We start from the raw sequence: 22704 nt of genomic DNA on the forward strand, positions 1-22704 counted from the left end.
TTGAGAGTTTTTTTTTTTCTGTGTTTTTTTTTTTCAGGATCCACCAACGTCGGTGTCATTGGGACTTAGAATGGAAGAGATGATCTTCAACTTGGCCGACACACATTTCTTCTTCAACGACTTGGAAGTAGGTCCATCAATTTTTGTGGCTTTGGGGATTCCTTTTTTTATTTTGTATTTTTTTCTCACTAGCTTCAATGAAGCTTAATGGAAGCCTTCTAATACTGTGATTACTTCTGCAGCTTGCTTTTTTAGCGGCCATATTTAAAACCCAGCCCCAAGATGTGGATAAGTCACAACAGAGTGTATACATTACATTACGAGCACAAGAGCAGTCCATTAAAGTTTAAGCCATAGCATCAACAACCATTTAATAGCAGGGTGCCTATTTCTCGCTAACGTCCCTCAGTGGTGAAGTATTACCTCGGAGCCCATGGGACACTATGAATTTTACATGTGCTGTCAGTCTCCCCGGCCTGCGCCCACCACCGTCCCCCTCCCTTCCCTGCCGCCCAGGCCAATTTGTCAGCTTCTAATATTTCTGTATGTGCTCTGACTGTCTGCGTGTCATGCTTTGTGCTCGGTGTCTCTGACTCTCAGTCACGGTCTGAAAACGGCTGCTCTGCCCGCTCTGCCTGATTCATGTAGGATCAGTGTAAAATCTGCCCCCGGGGGCAGTTACTGAGAGGGTATCTAGGTGTCTGTCTGCCCCGCCTGGTGAGGGGTGAAAACGAAACTGGTGGGGTCACTTCTACTCGTGACTGGCAGCGTTCCATGTGTTCATAGCAGTGTAATTCAGTTTGACCAGATCTGGTGTTGCTCGATCTAGCACATCATTTAGTGATTTAAAAAGATCATCTATGGCTTGTTAAAATAGCTTCAGGTCTAAAAATATGCTAATAATTCAACAAACCCTTAAAAGCCAGTTCATCCAAAAATAAAATTTCAGTTAACAGTTATTCACCTGACTTTCTTTCTTATTCCAAGTCTTCTGAAGTTGTACCATGGCTTTGTGTTAGAAGAGACCACCAAACTATAAGTTGTTATTTATCTATTAAATGAATCTGTTGATTCATTTCAGATAAAACTATTATGAATGATTCATTCACAAATCTACCGATCTGGTCCTTAACCCTTAAGTTCTTAACCCTATAAAGCTGACTGTATCATATTTTGGTATGCCTATTTCTAAGGCCTCTAAATTATCAAAACCTGTTGTACACAATCTGCTACATGCCTTCTGTCTTTTGATTGATAGTTTAAAAGGCCTTTTAATTTAATTCTCAAAGCATCTCCTTCAGGTCTTGGCCAAAATCATGTTAAAATATATGATCAATAAGTTGGCAACATATGTGTTTACATTGCTTTACCTCATCAAAATAAGTTAATACATTTTCAACTTTTTTTAAGTTATACAAGATTCAACAAATTTTAAAGTCAGTTTAATTTAAGTTTAAATGACTTAAACATCCAAGTTGATTGTACTTAAAAATGTAACGCAGCGACGTTTTTTAGTGTACATTTCTCAGCATTGAATTCACTTATATGTTTTACCTTCCACAATAAAAACTACAGACCTTTGTTCATAAAAAATATATAAATATATTGAACACTCAACAAAAAAAATCAGATTTCTCTTTTCTAATATTTTGGTTCAATAAACTTAATCTGACAAAAATTTGAGTTTTTTTTTTTTTCACTGATTCATGGATCCGGTTGCAGTGTAAGATTATCAATGAATCATAACAAAATTGAAAAATTCAGTCTGTTTCCCACACAAAGCAATCGTATGACTTGGAATATAGCAATTGAGTCATATACACCACTCTTTTTGAAGCTTAAAAGCTTCAGTTGCCATTGATTGTAATTGCGTAAAAAAATAGCAGCTTGAACATTCTTCAAACTTTATCCTTTTGAATTCCACTAAAGAATAAAATTCATACCGGTTTGAAACGACATGAGGGTGAATAAACGATAAAAGAATTCTGAACTATCCCTAAGTAGCAGACTTTGCAGACCAGATCTAACCGAGCCCGTTGAACCCACCCGATCCCAGACACCGCTGGCGAGCCGCTTTCCCTCGTCCCAGAACCCGTCCTCCGTGTCCTGCTCGTGGCTGACCTCGCGGAGGAGGAAATGTTTTGTTTGATAGTTAAGTGTGAGGAGAACTGTTGCGAGCCTGCCAAGTCTCATTAGTCAACGGCCTCGCTCTGCTTTTCCTGCCACAAGAACCAGGGAGAAAGAAAATGTTTGTGCTGCCCGAGACATTCGAGTGACGGGGAGATTCCAATCGCACTCATCTTGATCAAAGTTAATTGGCAGCAATTGGCTGTTAAATATTTCCGTATGTTTGGCTACACTGAACTGTGCCCGCTGCACTTTATATAATGGATATGCCCCCCGTCATTTGAAAAAAAAATATGACAGTTTTGTGACAAAGCTTAAATGTGGCTTTTTCACAACATCTGTCCTGTATTTTGATTTCGTTTCATGTGTTTAAACCGCTTGCGTTTGATTCGCCTGTCGAGGCATCTTGTAAAATGATTTGATTGTGCAATGTGCAGTTTTTCCTTTCTGCTATATCTCAGCAACGGAATTATTACATTTCGTTTTGACACTTTAAAGCTAAGGACCTTTCTCTTAAAACGACAATTGCATGCAATAGCTGAATACTTCACTTTCTGTACTTTAGACCGTAACAGAATGTTTTCTTTGAACTAAAGGGGGTGTTCAGAAGTACAGAACAAAAAAAAAAAGCAGCACAAAATCGGTGGGAGAGTTTCAAACTGTAAATAATACCACAGCAGATATGTATTTGAGACCTTGAAGAAATGCACATGCTCAGTCTAATTTAGTCAAAGCCATAAAGGGATTTCCCTCTGGCTTTGCACATACAAATGCCTAATGGTGATTGGTGATTGTCAACTATGTAACTTAGACAAATGTGCAAAGGACAGCCGGCACAATCCAGAAATACACTATCAGCCTCTCAGCTTTTGCTTTGTGCCAAGCACTTACAATGCTCATTTTGGGGAATAAAACAAGACTATGATCTATAATTATCAGTGTTTAGTGTATAAATCCACATGGATACATTTTCTCGCGGTCACATCCTGTCTGATTAAAGCGTCGGTCTGTGTTGGGATGTGTGGGGTCATGTTGCATTGTGTTGTGTTACACTATTCGGTACAGTCGATGGTTGTGTTATTTATTTGTCGTTCCACCCGCTTTCTTGCACCTGTGTTTGATGGGAGTTTGATATATTCAAATAAGTACAGATGAATGTTGATATAGAGGAAAGTAATGAAAAGGATGAGGCATGTCGTATTGGTCTTAAGGGTTATAAATTACACACAAACACACACTTCTGTGGCCGAGAAGACACATAAAGAGAGGTCTTTGGGAAAAAGAAAACCCTGTCTTGTTTTTGTTTTTTTGCTCACTTAATTATTAATATTATACAATGACAGAATATATTTCATGCTTGTCAGCAATATGATCCTTGTATTGATTGCAGTATATTGATTAAAATTTCTTCATGACTGAGGAAAATTTCAGGAACCACAAGTTTTATACTAAAATAGAGTGTGCAGAATGTTCTGTGCCATTTTTACGAATAACTTTATTGAATGGTTGATCAAAACATGCATTGCTTAAAAATGTATTGTATATTTAAAAATATATTTTTCTTAAAAATCTCGATGCCCATTTTTTTTTTTTTTTACATTTATAAATATAAAGATATTTATAAAACCATTTTTAACCCAATCTGCACTATATTTTATCAAATTTATTTACATGTAACATCAAGTAAACTACCATTAAAAAGTTTTGGGACAATAAAATATTAAACATTTTTAAAATAAGTATATTATACTCACCAAGGCTGCTTTTATTTTATTTAAAATACAGAAAAAAAGTAACATTGAAATAAATCTTTTCTATCTGAATATATTTTAAAATGTAATGTATGGCCGTTATGGCAACGCTGAATTTTCAGCATCATTACTCCAGTCTTCAATGTCACATGATCCTTCAGAAATCATAATCTAATATGCTGATTTTGCGCTCATTGATTATTCTTATCATCAGCGTTGATAACAGTTTTGCTGCTTAATATTTTTATGGAAACCATGATACTTTTTTTCAAGGATTCTTTGATGAATAGAAATCAAAAGAATAGCATTTATTTGAAATGTAAATATTTTGTAACAAGTTATTTTTAGGACAGAACAAGGCACAAGAAATACAGTAGTATTTTTACTGTACAAATCACACATTTAACATGTGTACAGCATGCACACGGAGACTTGTTGGTATTGTTCTCTTTGGTTATACCACAACTGGTTATACCATAACTCTTGTATGCAATTACCCAGCTTGTGAGATATGCTGTGTGCAGTACCTGAGTGTGAGGATGTTCATGGGATGAAAGCATTCTTGTGTGTTGGGTGAGAGGTGGAGTGTGGGTTGGTGTGTGGGAATGTGCGTCTCTGGGGGCCCGGCCGTGCTCCATCTCAGCAGGGAAGGGCCACGGCTCGCTGGGAGAGAAAACAACACAGAGCCGTCTGCGGGACAGAGATCTGCTCCCTGGCTCTGCTGAGGTGGGAACGGTTTCAATTATCCCCGGCCGTACCTCGGCCGATGCATACCTGAGGCCAACCCGGTGACATTGCAAACGGGATGGGTTTAGCACCTCCGGGATGGAGGGGCTTCGCTTATCAGTTTACAGCTGGAATCAAGTAGAGGTGTGAAATTTTTTTTTTTTTTTTTTTTTTTTTTTTTTTACAAATGCATTATTGTGACATTTTTTTATTTAACAACACAGCGCTTTAACATCTTTCCAGTGCAATTCAACTATCTTAGTTTCCAGTTGTCCTCCCGGTCATTTAGGTAGATAGCTTTGTTATTTGATATACTGTATTTCTGGCCAATACCACAAGCAAATGCTCCACATCACAATTCCTCGAGCTCTTTGGAGCAAACCAAAATAGAGGAGTGACTCTTTTGAAAGTGAAATAAGTCATTATCATAACTTTCCCTGCACGTGTTGTGTGTTCGGGAACACGATTGACTCGTGGATTTAATGTGTTTTCACGTCTAGACGCAGGTAGTGTCTTTTGGCTGTCGGAGCTCCAGAGGTCCCCAGGCAGGAGCCCTGATGTGTTTTGGAATGACTAAAGAGAGAAAGGAGAGCTTTTAAAGTCGGCCTGTCTATCTTCTCTCAGCATCGGCCCCTCTCTTACCCAGGAGCCCTCAGTAATGGGGCCTAAAAGCAATAAAGGTTATGCATCTGTGGAAAATGTAGTGTTACAAACAATGTGGTGACAAAAGATGGTTTAGAAGCTGATTGCTCACCCTTATGTATAAATAGAAGTTTTTTTTAATTAAAGCAAGGTTGTGTTTTAAATGAAGTCCCTCAATTAAGACAAAATTTGCAAATAATGTATCATTTGATATCATCCTCAAACCTTTAGGGTGTTAAAAAGACCAGGTTTTGCTTGTGGTCCTATTTGGACAAACCTTTTTTATTTTTTATTTTTTACTTGCATCACATCTATAAGGTAGAAACGCTGTGGAACATTTGGTGTTGATGTACTAGACCATGTTTGACCACATTCAAACCATATTTTCCATTATCATCTCTCCATCATACTTACTTTACTCAAGTTTACTTTACTACACACAAAACATACTTAAGACTGAAAATCTTCTTCATTGCTCTTTTTTTATATAATTTAAGAATAATTTTAATTCCCAAAACCATTTCTTAAGACTGTTATTATCTATTTTTTTCCTTAAGATTGTTCTAAAGACACAACTTGAGAAGAATTTGAATTGCTGAAAATAATTCTTAAAAGTCATAGTAAAATAACGGAGCGCAAATTAATTCAACATCTCTGCTCAATCTTGAGACATACTCTTTAAAAAAAGATTTAAAATACATGGCCCTAACCTAAGCACCCTAAAAAGTGGGATTCTGAGTGCTGCACTCCCATCAACCACACAAACCAAAAATGCATTATTTTTATGATTACTATGGTAATCTACAGCCAACATAAAAAGACTTCCTTTGGTGTATTGTCTTCGGCAAGAACTGCCATACAATGAAATAATATTAAAGCCTTTCATTTTTTTCTTAAGAAAAAGAATAAGATGTTCTTTTTAGATAACTTTTAAAAATTGTACTTAGAAATGTTTTTATGAATTTCTCTGAATGAATCTTCTTAAGATGATTCTCATGAATCTGGCCCCTGCATTTTTCTATCTTCTTATGAGAGAGTGCGAAAAGCCTCGGTTTTAGGAAAGTCGCGCTTCCAGAGAGCTTTGTTTTACTCGGCTGTTTGAATTCCATGACTGTTCAAGCACAAACTGTGGATTGGAATGAAGTGGGTCTGAAGAACTCTCTTTGTTCTCCATATCCTGTGTCCGACCCACAGGTAAGCTGCACCCTCCCTCTTTCCCCTTTACCTCTCTCACCCTTTGCGTGGGCCAACTGTGGTGGGAAAGTGAAGGGGAGGGGGGGGGGGGGCAAACACTGGGGTCATGAACCCCCCTCACAGACGGGGGATGACAGACCCTGCCAATAGAGTGGCAGCATTGAGAACCTGCGAACCATGGATTGGGCTTTTTCACATGGACTTAGCTTGTAGGCTTGGAGGAATGTTGTGATGATGGCTGTAATCACTCACACTGTGCCTTTGTTACCTGGGCCACTCACCTGTGTGGGGAGCTGGTTCCTTCTCCAGAATGAGATTCAGCAAAGTTTAGGGTCTGGCCCAAAGGCATGGCCAGGGATGAAAGCCTGAGCAGAGAGAGAGAAAGAGAAAGAGGGGGGAAAAAAGAGAAACGGAGGTAGCCAGGGAGAGTAATGCAATACGGATGTTTCCAGCTCAAGACGAGAGAGAAAGTGAGGTTTGTAGTTTTAAATAATAATTTTCTTTTTTGATGTTCTGCAGCATTTGCTTCTGTGCAGTCGGCAGCAAAGCCCTTCCTCTGGCCAACAGGAAGAATCAGCCAGTCCAGCCTGATTGCTTAATGACAGATGCCAGCCGAACAAAGGAGGCTCTGATAGTTCGCATAAATGAAAAGGTTTTTCTAGGCCTGGATAGTCAGAGGAGGAACTGAAAAGAAAATGAGAGCGAGTGAATGGAAATAGAGAAGAGCTGATTTCAAGGTGTTTATTTTGTAGTTTGTTAGGCTTCTCTTGCAGTTTCCCACAGTTTTTCCCACACATTTACACATTTGTTTCGTCTGCCAGGGCCGTCATATAGTGTAACGAATAGAAGGGATCAGAAAATTGATGAATTAAACAGTGAAAAAGTGTTTGTGTAAGACGTAATTATGTATGGATTGCAGAGGAGGATCTTTACACAGCCTACAGTAGGAACATCTGGTGTTAGTTAGGAGTGATTTTAGGTTTGTAAAAAACACTTCTTGGTGAACAAGGAGATTCACAATGAAGCAAAGACAGACCTATTTACGCTGGATCACACTCAACTTTCATTGCCATCTGAGGGTCAACATGACATTTTTTTTCTTATACATTCATTCAAATTTTCAATTTAATGTTTAGTTGTTTTTTTTATTATGTTTTCGGTAATGTCAAAAAATTCATAAATGTCTTTACATTACAATGCAGAAAAATAATTAAAGGAATGAGATTGTTGCATAATCTTTTATTTTAATTTTTTTTCAATTGCTTCACTTCTTATTAAATATGTACAGTATATGTATATTTATCACTTTTTACTTAATGGTTACACCACATGACATTTACAGTTTATTAAATGTAAACCTTCCTTTTGAATAAAATAGTATAAAATTTCAAAAGCATGCAACCAACACGAATAGAAAAAGTAAGTTTTACAGTACATGCTATCATCAGAATCAGAATCAGAAAGAGCTTTTTTGCCAAGTGTGCTTGCACACACAAGGAATTTGTTTTGGTACTGAGGCTTCCAGTGGACAAATACAAATACAAAAAGAAACATAATACTACAAATTATAAGTAATAAATAAAAATAAAAATATATGTATCACAGAATAAAAGTATCACAGTTGGATAAAAGTATCACAGTTGGAAACTGTGATCATGAACTCTCTTATACATCATTGACTCCGTTATCTCAATTGAATTCCTACTACAAGCTGAATTGTGCTATACCTCACAATATTTACAGTATCTCGTCCTTTCAACATAGTCAATTCTCGAAGATGCCTTCAGACAGCCACCCTTAAAGATCAACCACATGCTGTATTTAACCACTTAAAGCTGGCCCATCCTCGGTCGTTAGGCTTAACGGTGTTTACGAGCGCTTAAGAAGCTGCCCTAATGAGTCTCATGAGTTACTGTAAGACATTAGGACCGGGCGGCTCCATTAGGGTCTGGGTGCAGCTACGAGAGTGGCAGTCAAGTGGTTTATGTGGGCTCCAGCTGTGTGCAGTAATTGCTAGAGGTTGTGCATTCTTTCTCTGCCCTCACTTTTATCCCGGAGGTCTGGAAGCCCACAACAAGACTGTTAATTGTGTGTCGTAATAACCAGAGAATTAAAAGGCAATGTAAACATGCGGTGATTCTGTCAAAGGGAGATGGTAACGTTTCAAGAGACCTAGACAGCTGCACACAATTGAACAAGGGTAAAACTGCTGGAATGTGTTTTTATGTTTTTGGATGTTTTAATCACTCTTAGTTGGAAATTTCAAGTACTCCATGTTTTATTTATCTGAAATGCCGCATTTGTCATCATAACAGTTAATACTCAGGATTAAACGTCATGGCGGCGGCCCAAGCTTTCTGTAATGATTTTGGCCTGTCCATAGGTCCTCTTTGAAAAACAAATTGGTACTTCTGAAGTATTACAGATCCACTGCTGACTATCTAGAAACAGATTACACAAATAGCTGGAGGTGTTCCTGAGCCGCGGCTGCAATTGGCAGTCCATCTTTTTTAGCTCGCAACACTCCGAGTTCTCCATGTGAGGTCACCCCGACTCCCCCCTCACAAACCCTCCCGCCTCCAGCCCCCTCCCCCTTATCTGAGCCTGTGGAGCCCTGGAGAGGAGGAGCAGGGCACCAGGTCAAAGTCTTTTCCTCTTTGGATCTCGAGGCTTGCTGGGAGAGGCTTGGCGATAGAATGGCTGCATTAGAGCAGGGGTTGGGGGTCAAGATTTTAATTCTGTTAAAGAACAGCTGGTTTGAGTTTCTCTTCACGTTGCTTTCCCCTCCCTCTCCCCACAAATCCAGAGAGATGAAAAATTTGTTCAGAGGGGAACCAGTAAAATAAAAAAGGTTTACGGTCTAAAGCGCTTACCCCTACCCTTCTGTAGCTTTAGACAGGAATGCAATAACGTCAGCATTTGGCCACGTTCAGATTGAGTTAAAACAAGGAAGTCCTTTTTTTATTTGTGTGTCTTAGCAGTCAGTTGAAACTTAATTAAAACGCTTAATGTTCCGGAAAGGAAATTCTAAGGAATGGCTAAAAGGAAATACCCTCTTCTAAAATTCTACCACCAAGTGAATTTTTAGAATAAACTTGAATTTGAATGGTGGTCAGATAATTTATATATATATATATATATATATATATGTGTGTTTGTGTTTGTGTTTGTGTTTGTGTGTGTGTTTGTGTGTGTGTGTGTGTGTGTGTGTGTGTGTGTGTGTGTGTGTGTGTGTGTGTGTGTGTGTGTGTGTGTGTGTGTGTGTGTGTGTGTGTGTGTGTGTGTGTATATGTATTATTTTAAATGTATTTCTTTATCTTTATATGATTTTTGGAACACCAAAGCCACCAACTCTGTCTTTCCATGTGATTTTTCTTTGATTTGAATGCTCAGGTCCTGCTCACTAATATCTAGGGCTCTTGCGAAAGGAGGTGGGAGAGGACGACTATAAATGGAAAACTAATAACAGATTTTCAGTCTGCTTTCTCCAAAAAGCTGGCCTCAGGCTGTGTTGGTGTGTGGCTCAGCAGCAATCAGAGGTCATAATTTCATTGGCGGTTAGCATCAGGTTCAATTTTTCTAGTACGTTACATTTACCAGAAAGTCTGGTTTGTGTTACTGTGTACACTGGCTGAATCAGCTTTGAGCTGTAGAATCATTCAGCCTCTCCAAGAAGTGGAGACCCTGAAGGGGGCACAGACGCACTCATTATCCCACATCTATCTCTTTGTTCAGGCACCAGTCTCTGGACTAGCAGACCTAACACAGAGAGGCCACCTCTACCTTCCCATAGTCTACCGATCCCGTCCCAATTGACTTTCCGTACCAGCAGATGTGCATATCAAAAGATCCCCCTAGTGGTAGTGGCCAAATGGGTTGGATCCCTGGTCCCCTGATGGTGGTGTTTATTTGTGTTAAGATTTAGCAGGTGGGGGGTTAGGGGCTGAAAGTGGTTGAGGGTTGATTTGAGCTTTTAGGAAAGAGCTTTCAATTGGGAATTCAACCGTTGTTGACATTATTCACTTCATGGATTCAAGCTGCCAAATCAAACCCAATTTGCACAGGAAAACAATTAATCAAATTAGTATATTTTAATTTCAATCGGCTCACCATCATTTGTTTTGCTTGTTTCTAGGAGTGCGATCAAGTCCATATCGACGATGTGTCGTCAGATGACAACGGGCAGGATCTAAGGTAGAGTTGGCATCATACTAGCCATTTCATAGTTTACTCTGGCTGGAGTTGAGCACAAAAGCCCTCTCTCTTTCTCTCTTCTCTGTTTAGTACATATAATTTTAGCACAGACGGATTCCACGCTGCTGCCACTAGTGCCAACCTGTGCCTGGCCACCGGCGTACGAGGAGGTGTGGACTGGATGAGAAAGCTTGCCTTCCGCTACAGACGAGTAAAAGAAATTTACACCACCTATAAAAATAACGTCGGAGGTAATCCCCCAATAAACTGCTTTTCTAAAATTGCTGGGGAAGAGGGGTGGTGCATCAACAAAAGCACTCATAAGTTTCTCAAATAATCCCTTATGCAGAAACCACTTGGTCTGGGTAAATTTCAAAATTTCTCAAAGTATTCGCAGGACAGTCCAACTTAAACAATGTTTCTGTTCATTTCAGGTCTGCTTGGCCCGGCCAAAAGGGAAGCCTGGTTGCAATTGCGAGCAGAAATTGAAGCCCTGACTGACTCCTGGTTAACACTGGCACTGAAAGCACTAACATTAATCCACTCAAGGTAGGCCTTAGCACGAGCAAATTATATAGAGCCCATCACTGATACACATAAATCAGGGAGAGGCATGAATAACGGTGCTCTTTATACCCCAATACCTCATAGAACACTTATTCTCTGTATTATTTTGAAAAAAAATATATCATTTTAGTGCACCGATTATTTGCAACTATTAAAGGTCCATTTATCACGGGGTGTTTTAGATGACAAATGACACGCCTGTTAGACTTGTCCTCCCATGTGTGCTTTAACTTGACATAATTTGCCTTTAAATTACAGATCAAACTGTGTGAACATCTTAGTGACCACTACACAGCTCATACCTGCCCTCGCCAAGGTCCTTCTGTACGGACTGGGAGTAGTATTTCCAATTGAAAACATTTATAGCGCCACGAAAATAGGTAAGTGTGAGCTCAGTATTAACTACCTGTGTGTGAATGGATTCTATTGGAGTGTGGCCGTAATTACTACGATATTATGTGTAAACAGCGCAGGACACATGGCGTGTGATTGGGTTAGGCTGCAGAAGTGGCGGACACACGAGAGGGTTGATGTTCAGGAAGAGGTCTAATCAGGCTGGGATTATTTTCTTGGAGCTAAGCCTGAACTGGGCCTCTCCTTTTTAGGTCCACATATGAAACCACTTCGGCAAATTTATGTCATTCCACTGACATTATTTTTTCTTCTTTTCGGCCTCTGCACTTTTTCGAATGCAAAATAAACACCATCCTTTACTTTCGTTTGCGCAAAGCTCTTGCACCTCCCTCGCTGCGGCATTTGCATGTGAGGTTGATTTGTCTTGTTTTAGCCATTTGTCCCACGTTCTGGGAGGAATAAGACACACTTAATGCTTTTCAGACTACTTTTATCTTAGCATCGACCTTATCGTATCTCCAACCCAAGGCAAAGTGTTTACACTGCGTAATTCTGTGTAACTTATTGCGTATTTAAAGAGCCACTCACCGGGGCTTGGTCTTGGATGTTGCTTCCTTGCTTTCCGCAGCAAACTTAACCTGTTTCTCCTCTCCCCAGGAAAAGAGAGCTGCTTCGAGAGAGTAATCCAGAGGTTCGGGAGGAAAGTTGTTTATGTGGTGGTGGGGGACGGTGTGGAGGAGGAGCAAGGGTCGAAAAAGGTACGAAGACACCCAGAACTCTACACCACTTTTCCTTCAAACCTTCAATCCATTCTCTGAAAAATGTCATTGGACCAGCGAGAGAATAAATCTCACATTGTAATCAGCTCAATTCTTTTGACAGCTCAAATGTAAAGGGAGGCAAGATGACATAATTACACGTCCCTGCATTTGACTTTGCCGTTTCACCATTTGTAATGCTAGACAAGTCCTCTCAGGCATGTTAGAGAGCCCGTTTCATAAATATAACATGCGTTTGAGAGGCTTAAATCATTGTTAGATAAGTTGAGGATATTCAGAAGAACATTAGAGCCGTCAGAGGGGCAGCCAAACACCTTAGTGTTGTTTTCCACGACTCATGTTGTTCAAACCAAAAGATTTATGTTACCTGCTGCCTGTGTATTCAGAACGTCTGCCAAGTTTTCATGTAAATCCAAAGCTATAAACCACAAAACCTGAAATTATTCATCATGTAATTATCAAAGCAGATTGTTGTTCAGACAGGTTGCAAACAGATGAATGAGTGTGATTCTTTATTATATTGTGCCAAGTGATTAGTTCCATAATGTCAATTAATCATAGAAGGAATGTGAACGTAGGACGTCAATACCAAGTTTAAGTTTTACATGTCAGTCCCCATTTCCTCTGAAACAAAGTGTTTAGATGTTACACCGGGGATTTTAATAAGTCCTTGGCACTTAAGAAGCCTGCAGTTTTGTCAGATACAACACTAGTGTCAAGGGTGACATTGTATTAAACCACCAAAGCAAAGACAAACCTTTGTATACTTTTGTTTTTTTCCATCGTATCCCAGAAACAATTCCCCTCTAGTTAATAACCGACCAAGGCAAAGGGAGATACCATCTCTGGCTTTTAAAGTTAAAAGCAAAGACAATTTACAAAACAAAAGAAAAGAGTCTTTTAAGGGTCAGTGCAAGCTTCTCTAAGCGGAACATATGCCTGAGAGAGGCTATACCTTTGATAAGACTCAGTAATGGTTTGTGTGTGGACGTCTCTGAGCTGACAAGCTTCTTTCATTCTGGCAGAATCATATTTCCCTGTGGCCTCTCCCAGGAACAATGCCTCATTTGCAGCGTTGTGTCCGGATAAGTTTGTGCACAGGTGCTGTATATATAGTACATTTAATAGTTTTTATTTCCCACCTGGAGATTCTTTTTCCTAAGGAGTATTATGGAGTTTATGGGGACTCCTTATTTTTTATATTTTTAAATATTTAACATTTCTGAAGACATTTTGAATTAGATTTTTTTCAACAACTTTTAAAATGTATAAAAAATATTCTTAAAAAAAATGTTATTATATTTTTTATATCTAAATTGTTCACTGCCTATTAATATTTAAACATAAGCTGTCAAAACATCGTTCAGAAACATGCAAGAAAGAAAATGATAAACAGGACCCCTATATACCTTAATGGTTATGTGTCAAGGTCCAAGTTTCTTAAAATATCAGATCATTTAATCTTTTTATGACAAGGCAAAATTAGCTCAGGTTGTAAAATGTCATGTGGTGCGACTTCTCAAAATTGTTATGATATTTATGAATTAATCATTTGTGATATCTGTGCAGATATATTTAAAAATCTATACACATCTATTCAAGGTGACATTTTTTTTTCACTTGATGGTTACACCACATTTTTTTACATTAAATTAAAAGGTCTAAATGTTTTTTGTAAAACCATATGAAACCATCATGAATACTAAAGCTACATGGCTAAGAACTTAAAAGAAAATAGATTTTGCTTTATTTTCTTATATGTCATTAAGCTAACTGTCAAAATATGATATTTTTATTATTATTAGCCTATTATTTAAATTGATATTTACTGAGTGACCTCAATGGTATGGTGCCACTTCAGTGGTTGTAGTTTACAAGTCCTTCCTCTTCTCAAGTCTCGTGATGTTACGGGCCATCAAGGCTGTTCAGTCGGCACTCATGGGCGTGATTGTTTTTCTAAGTGAAGTGTTCATTGCAGGTTTTGTGTTTCTTTATTTTCTCTTTCACCCTCAAACACTCTTGCTCTCTGTGTCTTTTCCAGCACAACATGCCTTTCTGGAGAATCTCTAGTCACTCTGACCTCATGGCCCTTCACCACGCTCTGGACCTGGAGTACTTGTAGCACTGTGATGGCTCTGTCCCAGGGCATGCGAGGGCCCTGAAGACCCAAACCCAGCACCGTCAGCCTGCATCGTCGCCCGAGCGTCTGCGTTCCAACAGCACCAGACCAAAAACAAAATCGTTCACACACACAACGTAGAGAGAGCGACACTCTCAGCGTGTTGACACATGGCCGCAATTCGTCTTAACCCTAAACCTTTTTTGAAGTGGAGGAGAGTGAATTTATGGCACTGCAGCTGCTGGCCCTGGTTACTGTGAATTGGCTTTTTTTTCCCAAAGCCATCAAAATGTTTTACAGCCCTGTTTACACGGGGGACTCGGCAAGGGTTCACACCTGTGACAAAAACTGAGCTACCGATGCCTTTGGAACTCAGCAGGACTCCGATCCCACTGCGACTTGGTGTAATTTTTTGTCTCTATGTCTCCATCTTTCTCAATCGATGGTACAAAGACAGTCGGGCATGGCCCCCTCGTTTTTCTCGTTTCTCCAGCCCCATCGCCCTGGATGTCCTGCTCTTCTTATTTATAATCTTCAAGAGACTTTGTGGAGCGGCACCGTCCCCGGCCCCAAAAAAGGCGCTTTGTTTAAGAGACTTGTGCCTTTTCGTGTTACAAAGTACTTTGATTCCACTACACCAAGAAGTTTATTGAAGAAAAAAAAGGATTTTCTAAGTAATTTAAGGAAAAAAATTTAACAAAACACTATTTACATTGCAGAGACAATCGTGTACAGACATTTTTTTGTGTGTAAATTTGTAATCACTGGACTATTCTTTCCTATATTGATTAAGGTACATGCTGTGGAAAGCGCTTCATGGAAGTTCGTAAAGGCGTTGCCCGCAGTAGCTCGTGCAAAGCCTGAAAGTGTTGACGTGTTCGAGGTTTCATTCAATAAATAAATGTAGATAAGGATTTTTTTTGTGATAATTGTTTTGTCATGACCAAAAGCATGGATGTCAAGTGTCAATAATTTCGTATTTTTCTTCAGTGATGTTTTGTTTCCTCCTTTGTATGCTTCTGGTGGTGAGAACTTGTAGAGACTTTCTCCACAATGAAATGTGACTCTTTCTGTCAGAATTTCATACCGGATAGAGTGAATTAAGTCCCAACGGTAGCTTAAACTCCCAAGGAAGAACATAAACAGCATAATAAGAATAATAATCTTCTGAATGTCAAGCTTCAAATTAAGTGTAAATGTCTGTATCTCCCAGTACTATCTCCTGCCCGAGCTGGACATTAAACCGGGCATTTAAGCTTAAATAGGTTTTATTATCTTTTGTACTGGCGCTAAAGCAGAAAGTCTTGTACAGCAAGTGTAATTTTTGTATGAAGTAGTCTTTTTATTTTGATTGAGTCCACTGTAGTCGGATTTTCATGATGCATATTGGTAGTTCTAAGGTAACTGTGGACTGGAAACTCTAGCTCTTAGACTTTAAGAAAGAAAGCCACTACTCACTCACACCTACACACACACACTCACAATGGAGTTTAGAACATACATGTGCTATCGACTGTGAATTTCCCCAGCTAACTCGATCTGTTTCTAATTTTCCCTCCCGGCACATGATGATGTTCGACTCCTGCAGGTGAGGTCGTCTTCTCTGGCCTAGTTTTTCTCACCACATTTACAATTTCACCCCTCTTATTGCGTCGCCCACCACCCACCACCGACCCAGCCCCCTCACCCCCCTTACCGGGGAATCACATTTTGCTGCTAGATCATGGTAATAGTAGATGTTTTCTAGATTTAACACAGCATTTTTTTAAATAAATGATGCAATCATAATGCAAACTGGAAATAATTTACAATATGTGGGCCTCATTGTGAAACACAGTTTGTTGTGTCTACAAAAAAAGATGTGTACAGATGTTTTTGACATTTATTATTTGATTGTGTTTAAATTAATAAAAACTGATTTGTGAACTGTTACACATTTCCCCTTTGTGCGAGTGATTGAAATGGTGGCTTTGCAATATTCTGCCATGGAGTTTGTATTTATTGACTGTTTGGTCCTATGATCAAATGCCTCCAAATTAAGTGTTTTGGAATGGCGGTCTTCTGAACACATGAGCAACTGATGCGTGTCCAGAGATCATTATATTAACATTTTACATATACATACACACACGCACAGAAGGATAACGTTATAAAAGTATTTTTTTAAATTGGGATTGGGAATGTAGTATTTGTGTGGCCTCTTTTGTCATTTGGTGGTCTGCAATTCAGCATTTCCCCCAGCAACAGATTCTCAGACAACACGTCATGTATGGCACTTTTGTTTAAAACATCATAACTGATGTAATGTTATATAAAGCTCTCCGTTCCTCTCATCTCTGTGCAAAGCAAGTGTTAGAACAATATGTGGGATTTCAAAGTACATTTAAAATCAATATGTTCAGTTCATTTTAGGGACTTGCTTCCAGACTATGGGCCCCTATCATACACCCGGTGCAATGCAGCGCCAGGATCGGTGCAATGCAGCGCCAGGCGCGGCGCAAGGGTTTTTTTGCTAGTTTCAGCCAGACGCAGTTAACATTTTTCACGTTCCTGAGTCACATTGTTTAAATAGCAAATGCATTTGCACCCATTTAAGCGCCCATGGGCGTGCTGGTCTGAAAACGAGGTGTGTTCAGGTGCATTGCTATTTTGAGGCAACTGAAATGGACTGCACCATTGACCGTCTGAAACCTGATCTAAAGTCAAGGGCGCAGTATTTATTTTTTTGTTATTGAAAGAGCGCGTTAGTAATGTGAGCCTATAGGCGGGTCCACAACATGCGTACACTTTGTCCCGTAGATGGTCTGCTTGCGCTTTTTAACCTCGTGCACGAAAAGATCCGTTTACTCGCTAGAAAAGCGTTCCGTTTTTCCGCTTGTAAATTCCGCCATGTAAATAGGGAATCTGCCATGGCACGAGTGCAACTGGCTTTTAATGGAAATGGGAGATGAGACTCTGATTGGTTTATTGCACGTTACGCCCTAAACACCCATTACTCATTAAGAGAATAGGGACAACCCTTTTAGACCATGTGCTGGGCGCGCCGACCATTTTTCCCCTCGTTAAACTAGCAAAAGTGGATTCGGCCCCCCCCTTAGTGCACTTGCGCTGTGCGCTTTAGACCATGCGCTTAGATCGTTAAAATAGGGCCCAATATGATGCAAAAACAATGCTAGATGTTTAAATTGATCACAAATTGACAGAAAATTTTATTTTGGTATGAATACTGTCTGATGATATTCTTTATAAAGAGACAGATAGAAGCATTGATTTTCTGTTTTAGCTGTATTTCTGGATTCAGATGAGGGGAATAGGCTATAATCATGCTACATAGGCACCGGCGATTTGTCAGTCGGGCGGTTTGTGTTATTCTTGGGGATAGTTGAAGGTGAAACCCTCACCTAATTGTGATTTCTCTTTGCAGAACAGCCAAATGCTTCCAATAACAGCTCCTCTCCACAAATGTTTCTCTGTGTTTTTCTAAAAAATCACAGTTCGGCCACTTGCATTTGTGAGTGGAGTTGGTTTATATAACACATGAAAAATATGTATGAGGCTGATTTTATGAGGTGGCCAAAATGAAGATGTAACTAGAGACTGGCAGAGGAATAGAGGCGTTCCTGCAAGTGCTCAGAAGAATCAAGCATTCATGGAATCTTATTTTACAAATATTCAAGTCAATTATGTTTTCAGATGGCATCTAAGCAATATGCCAAGGGATTTAAAGGCTGCCAGGAAGAGCTGATAGGGCTGTTATCATTGGAATGCAAAAAAAAAAAGAAGAAGAAAAAGAAGGAGAAGCCAGAATTCTGTCTGAGTCTCATTTACCACATCGGGACAGAATGGGTTTTGTTCCCTTTGATATGCAATGGATCCAAAAGTCTGAGACCACATTGGAAAAACTGGGATTTTTACAATGAAACATAATTTGAAAAGGGAGGAAAATAGAATCATTTTCACTATTGACATTATAATTGTATACTTGTTTGTTTAATAATTATAATAAAAACAATTAAGATAATAAAACTGATCAAATATATAAAAAACAAAACGGAAGCATTTTTACTGGTGACATTATTTTCTTTTCTATCGTTCTATCTGTCTATCTATCTATCTATCTATCTAATAATTTACAATCGATCTATCATCTAATTATCTATCTATCTATCTATCTATCTATCTATCTATCTATCTATCTATCTATCTATCATCTCACACCAACTTATCCATGCAGCGTCATATTTCTGTTGTAAGTTATTCTCACCGATTATTCATAGATTTACAAGTAATATAGTACATGCTATGTGTTTTTGACACCTCTAAAATAAATAGAATTTGAATAAATTATATGCAAAGGAAAAAGAAAATCACTTTACACTCTTATGTGAGTAATTCCTTGACAAACAGCACCAGAGTGATTTACTGCCTGAGCCCAGACACCTATTTCATGCAGATTCACACAGAAAGAGCCCTTCCTGGAGCATCGTAAGTGAACTAATATTATATTACATACATATCAAACATTAAAAACTCGTTCCACATGAGTTACTTTACAACCAGAGGGTCTATTAAAAGGCCCTTGTTCCCCACAGATGCGGTAGCTAATGTGTTTCAAGCTGAGGGAGTTCACTCCACCTTTACACTGCAGACAAGAGAGAGAGAGGCTCTAATAAAGCACTTGAAATTCACATTCCTCCAACAGTAACAATATGAAACTACATAAGTCAGTGGTGCCTGTCATTTTACTGGCATCGTCTTTAATTATGATGTTTGTCTTTGGGAGAAGAAAAACATATTTGAAGTTATTGTTGCCTCTTTTCATGGTGTGTTTTGGACAGGCCGATTTACTGCTCAGAGTAAAGACTTCAATTCACCCGGGTAGCGACTGACCTGCCATCACAGCTGTGGGCCTTGCCATACTGGGCTTATTGATTGGTTGGTTGGTTGGTTTTTGGATTTTTGTGTATGATTTAATGATTTAAAGGAGCACTGAATACATTTTACAGGTTCTTATTCAAGTTCAAAAGCTTGATTAAAGTAAGCATGAAACAAAAGTTGCAATAGACCTTATTCACAGCAGCGCCATCTTTAATTTTTAACAGGAATGAAAGCGAAGCTGTGAGGGATAGACATACATCTCTTCAGTGGGTTGAACTGTTATTTAATGTGTTTTTGGATTGTTCTGCTGACGAAAGACAAACCAAATTTATCTGAAAGATATTTTTGCAGAGTACAGTGAAAAAAACAATAACTAAAATTCACAAATGGAATTAAGTAAGTTAAAGGCCCCTGAAATCAAAATGATTGAAGACGAAGGCAGGGGCGCAGCCGACCCCTCTGGGAGGTATGGACAGGACCATCCTGGTGGTGGTGAGGAGGGTGGATGTAGTTGTCGCGTCAGCATCTGCGAACTCAAACGTGTGTAAGTAACAATCTTTTATACAGTGAGTATAAGGACGTGATTGGATAGATGTGAAGGTAATAAGTGACGTAGTAATTAAGTCTTCCAGGCAGAACTTTATGCTAAAGCTTTCATTTCCACTAAAATGGATCATGGATTTTATGACATCACCACGGATTTCAGCTTTTCATCACATCTTCTGTCCAATCAAATGCTCGAATCTAAAGCGTCCCGCCCCCTATGCTATAAATACCACCTGGCCAAAGCGACCTTTGACACGTCGTGGAGCAATATGGGCTGGAGATGTGTGTTCGATTGCTCAAACGCTCGAGTTTTATTTCATTTTCCAACTGTACGTTGGTTAAGAATGAAATGGCTAGAATTTATTCACACCTCTACTATTGAATCCAACGTGTCATCAGCGCTCGCATTCACTTCCATTGTGCTGTCAAGTATGAATTGTAGTCTGTGAGGTAAACTAAACGCTATTGGCTATTTGAAAAGTGGGAGGAGCCATTCAATCCTCTTCCTTTTTCAGTGGAAATTACGTCAACACATTATACAAAGCTGCGCGTTCCAAGGCACTTGGGCTATAAATAAAATTAACAAAGAAAACAAGTCATTTTTACTTGCAAGTAAAAGGTTGAGTAATTTCTACTTAGTTGAAGTTTCCTTTGCAATATATTTTGTATTTTACTTTGATGTTTCTAAGTAAAATATACTCTTTAACCCCTGAACTGTCACCCCCCTTTTTGAGAAGGGACATTAAAATGCACTATTCAAACTGCCCTTAGTAGTAATTCAAGAATGCTTGAAAAAACTCAACAGATTATTGCTGAAGTGAAAGCACTTCAAAAAAATTAAAGTATGAAAAGGTTATGGAAGTTTAAATTTACAGTAAATCAAATATACTGTATTTACTATTTTTCCTTTTATATAAAATATATATATTTACTGAAAATATTTTTACTATAAAATTACTATAAAATCAAAGTCATATATCTAAATAAGTTGTGTTCCAAATTTGAAATTGATATCACAAAAATTGAAGTTCCCATGAGATTTTGTTTAAGCGTAATACCAAAAATAGCCACCGGTTGACATACATTCCATTGAATTTAATTGTATGCATTCTGCCGTAACAAATGGATACAGTACATTTTCAAATATCACTTATGTCACAAAATATGGAACCTTGAGACTCAGACCTTTCTGAAAATATGTGTTTTGTCAAGATTAGAAAAGGTTTTGATCATAAATTATGAAACATGATGATGCCCAAAAGGGGGGGAGCCCGATAAAATAATTTAGATTACCATTTCTATGGTAGCGCAACTTCCAGTTTCAAAAATTTCAATTTCGGTTTCCACAGGATGAATTCTGAGTTCGTAAGCTTTCAAATGATACCTAATTTATTACAACTACTAAAATATGTGATGTAATAAAAAAGCAATAAAAAAGTTTATATATTAGAGGATAATATATATATATATATAATATATATATATATATATATATATATATATATATATATATTATACTTTTTAGAGGATAATATTATTTTATAATTTTTTATTGACAAATACTAGATTATATGTTTTATTATTAACTTTTAGCATGAAAACCAAAGTTTCAATTATTAAAAGTGTGTGCCTAGACTTTTTGTGACAAAAGTCAGAACTCCTGGTATGATGTAGATTTTTTGAGGTGCACTCTTGTCATAAATTCATTTATTCCTGTTCCCTACATCATTTGAAAAAAAAACAGTGCTAAAATATCTATTTAGGAGTCTTAGACCTTTCCAACGATGTATAGTTCGTCATGATCAGATTAGGATTTAATTGTAATATAATGAAGTAAACTAAGGCGTCCGCTAACGGGACAGTAGTATGGTTATATAGTTTGAGTACAAAGTATTATATATAAAATAAACAAATTACTCAGGAATGTATATAAAGAGAGGAATGAAATGTTACTGAGCATATTTTTAATTATTTAATTTAATTAGGCTATTTAATAATTTGGTAACGCTTTAAAATAATAGTACATGAATAATCATGTACTAATACCTGAATTAATAATTACTTTACTATGAACTAATGATGAGTTAAGACATGTACTAATGAAGAACTAACCTTAACTACGATATGAGTCATATGAATTCCTGCATGAATATACCATCTTAACTACACATTAGTACATGCTTGTTAATTAATGCATTAATTCACATTTCGGGGTAAACTAAATCAAACTTGCTCTAGATTAGAAGAAAGATGTTCTAAAAGGGCAAAATGTAAAATTGTTCATAAATTTGACTCCAGCAACTGTCACAAACATCAGTGAATGACACTAGATGTCTTGCAATGTTTACATTTAACCTTACTCATTGAACACACAATGATGCATTCATCATTAAAAACAATTTAATCTCATTCTGTTTTAAGTGATTCCACTGCTGCCATCAAGAGTGAAATACCTACACTAACATATTCATTAACAGATGCAATTTGCTAAATTAAAATCAGTGTTAGCACACATGATGATTATTTATGTGGGTTATTTTATGGATTGGTTTACTGTCTTTATATCATAATGCAGTTGGATGTTAGTCAGTTAGGGTTTTCTTCTTTTGGGTCACAAAATGTGTCCATTTTTTAGAGCAAGTTTGATTTAGTTTACCCCGAAATGTGAATTAATGCATTAATTAACAAGCATGTACTAATGTGTAGTTAAGATGGTATATTCATGCAGGAATTCTTATGACTCATGTCGTAGTTAAGGTTAGTTCCTCATTAGTATATGTCTTAACTCATCTTTAGTTCACAGTAAAGTAATTATTAATTCAGTTAT

The 22704-nt window shown here is 38.0% G+C and overlaps 1 protein-coding gene across 36 annotated transcripts in view; it reads left to right on the top strand.

Annotated features, from left to right (window-relative positions):
- eya1 (EYA transcriptional coactivator and phosphatase 1) overlaps positions 1 to 16385 on the top strand; it is a 128866-nt gene extending 112481 nt beyond the window's left edge. For all 36 annotated transcript variants that reach the window (XM_077244427.1, XM_077244429.1, XM_077244428.1 and 33 more), the window contains 7 exons: positions 38 to 127; positions 10576 to 10634; positions 10725 to 10885; positions 11069 to 11183; positions 11460 to 11581; positions 12213 to 12313; positions 14376 to 16385. In XM_077244427.1, coding sequence (XP_077100542.1) covers positions 38 to 127; positions 10576 to 10634; positions 10725 to 10885; positions 11069 to 11183; positions 11460 to 11581; positions 12213 to 12313; positions 14376 to 14456 — 729 coding nt within the window. In that variant the 3' untranslated portion in view covers positions 14457 to 16385. The remainder of the gene's footprint in view (positions 1 to 37; positions 128 to 10575; positions 10635 to 10724; positions 10886 to 11068; positions 11184 to 11459; positions 11582 to 12212; positions 12314 to 14375) is intronic.
- Positions 16386 to 22704: the final 6319 nt, after the last annotated feature.

The sequence above is a fragment of the Siphateles boraxobius genome, unplaced genomic scaffold (genome assembly GCF_051911475.1).
Source record: "Siphateles boraxobius isolate OS27281-9 unplaced genomic scaffold, OSU_SipBor_1 26, whole genome shotgun sequence".
NCBI lineage: Eukaryota > Metazoa > Chordata > Actinopteri > Cypriniformes > Leuciscidae > Siphateles > Siphateles boraxobius.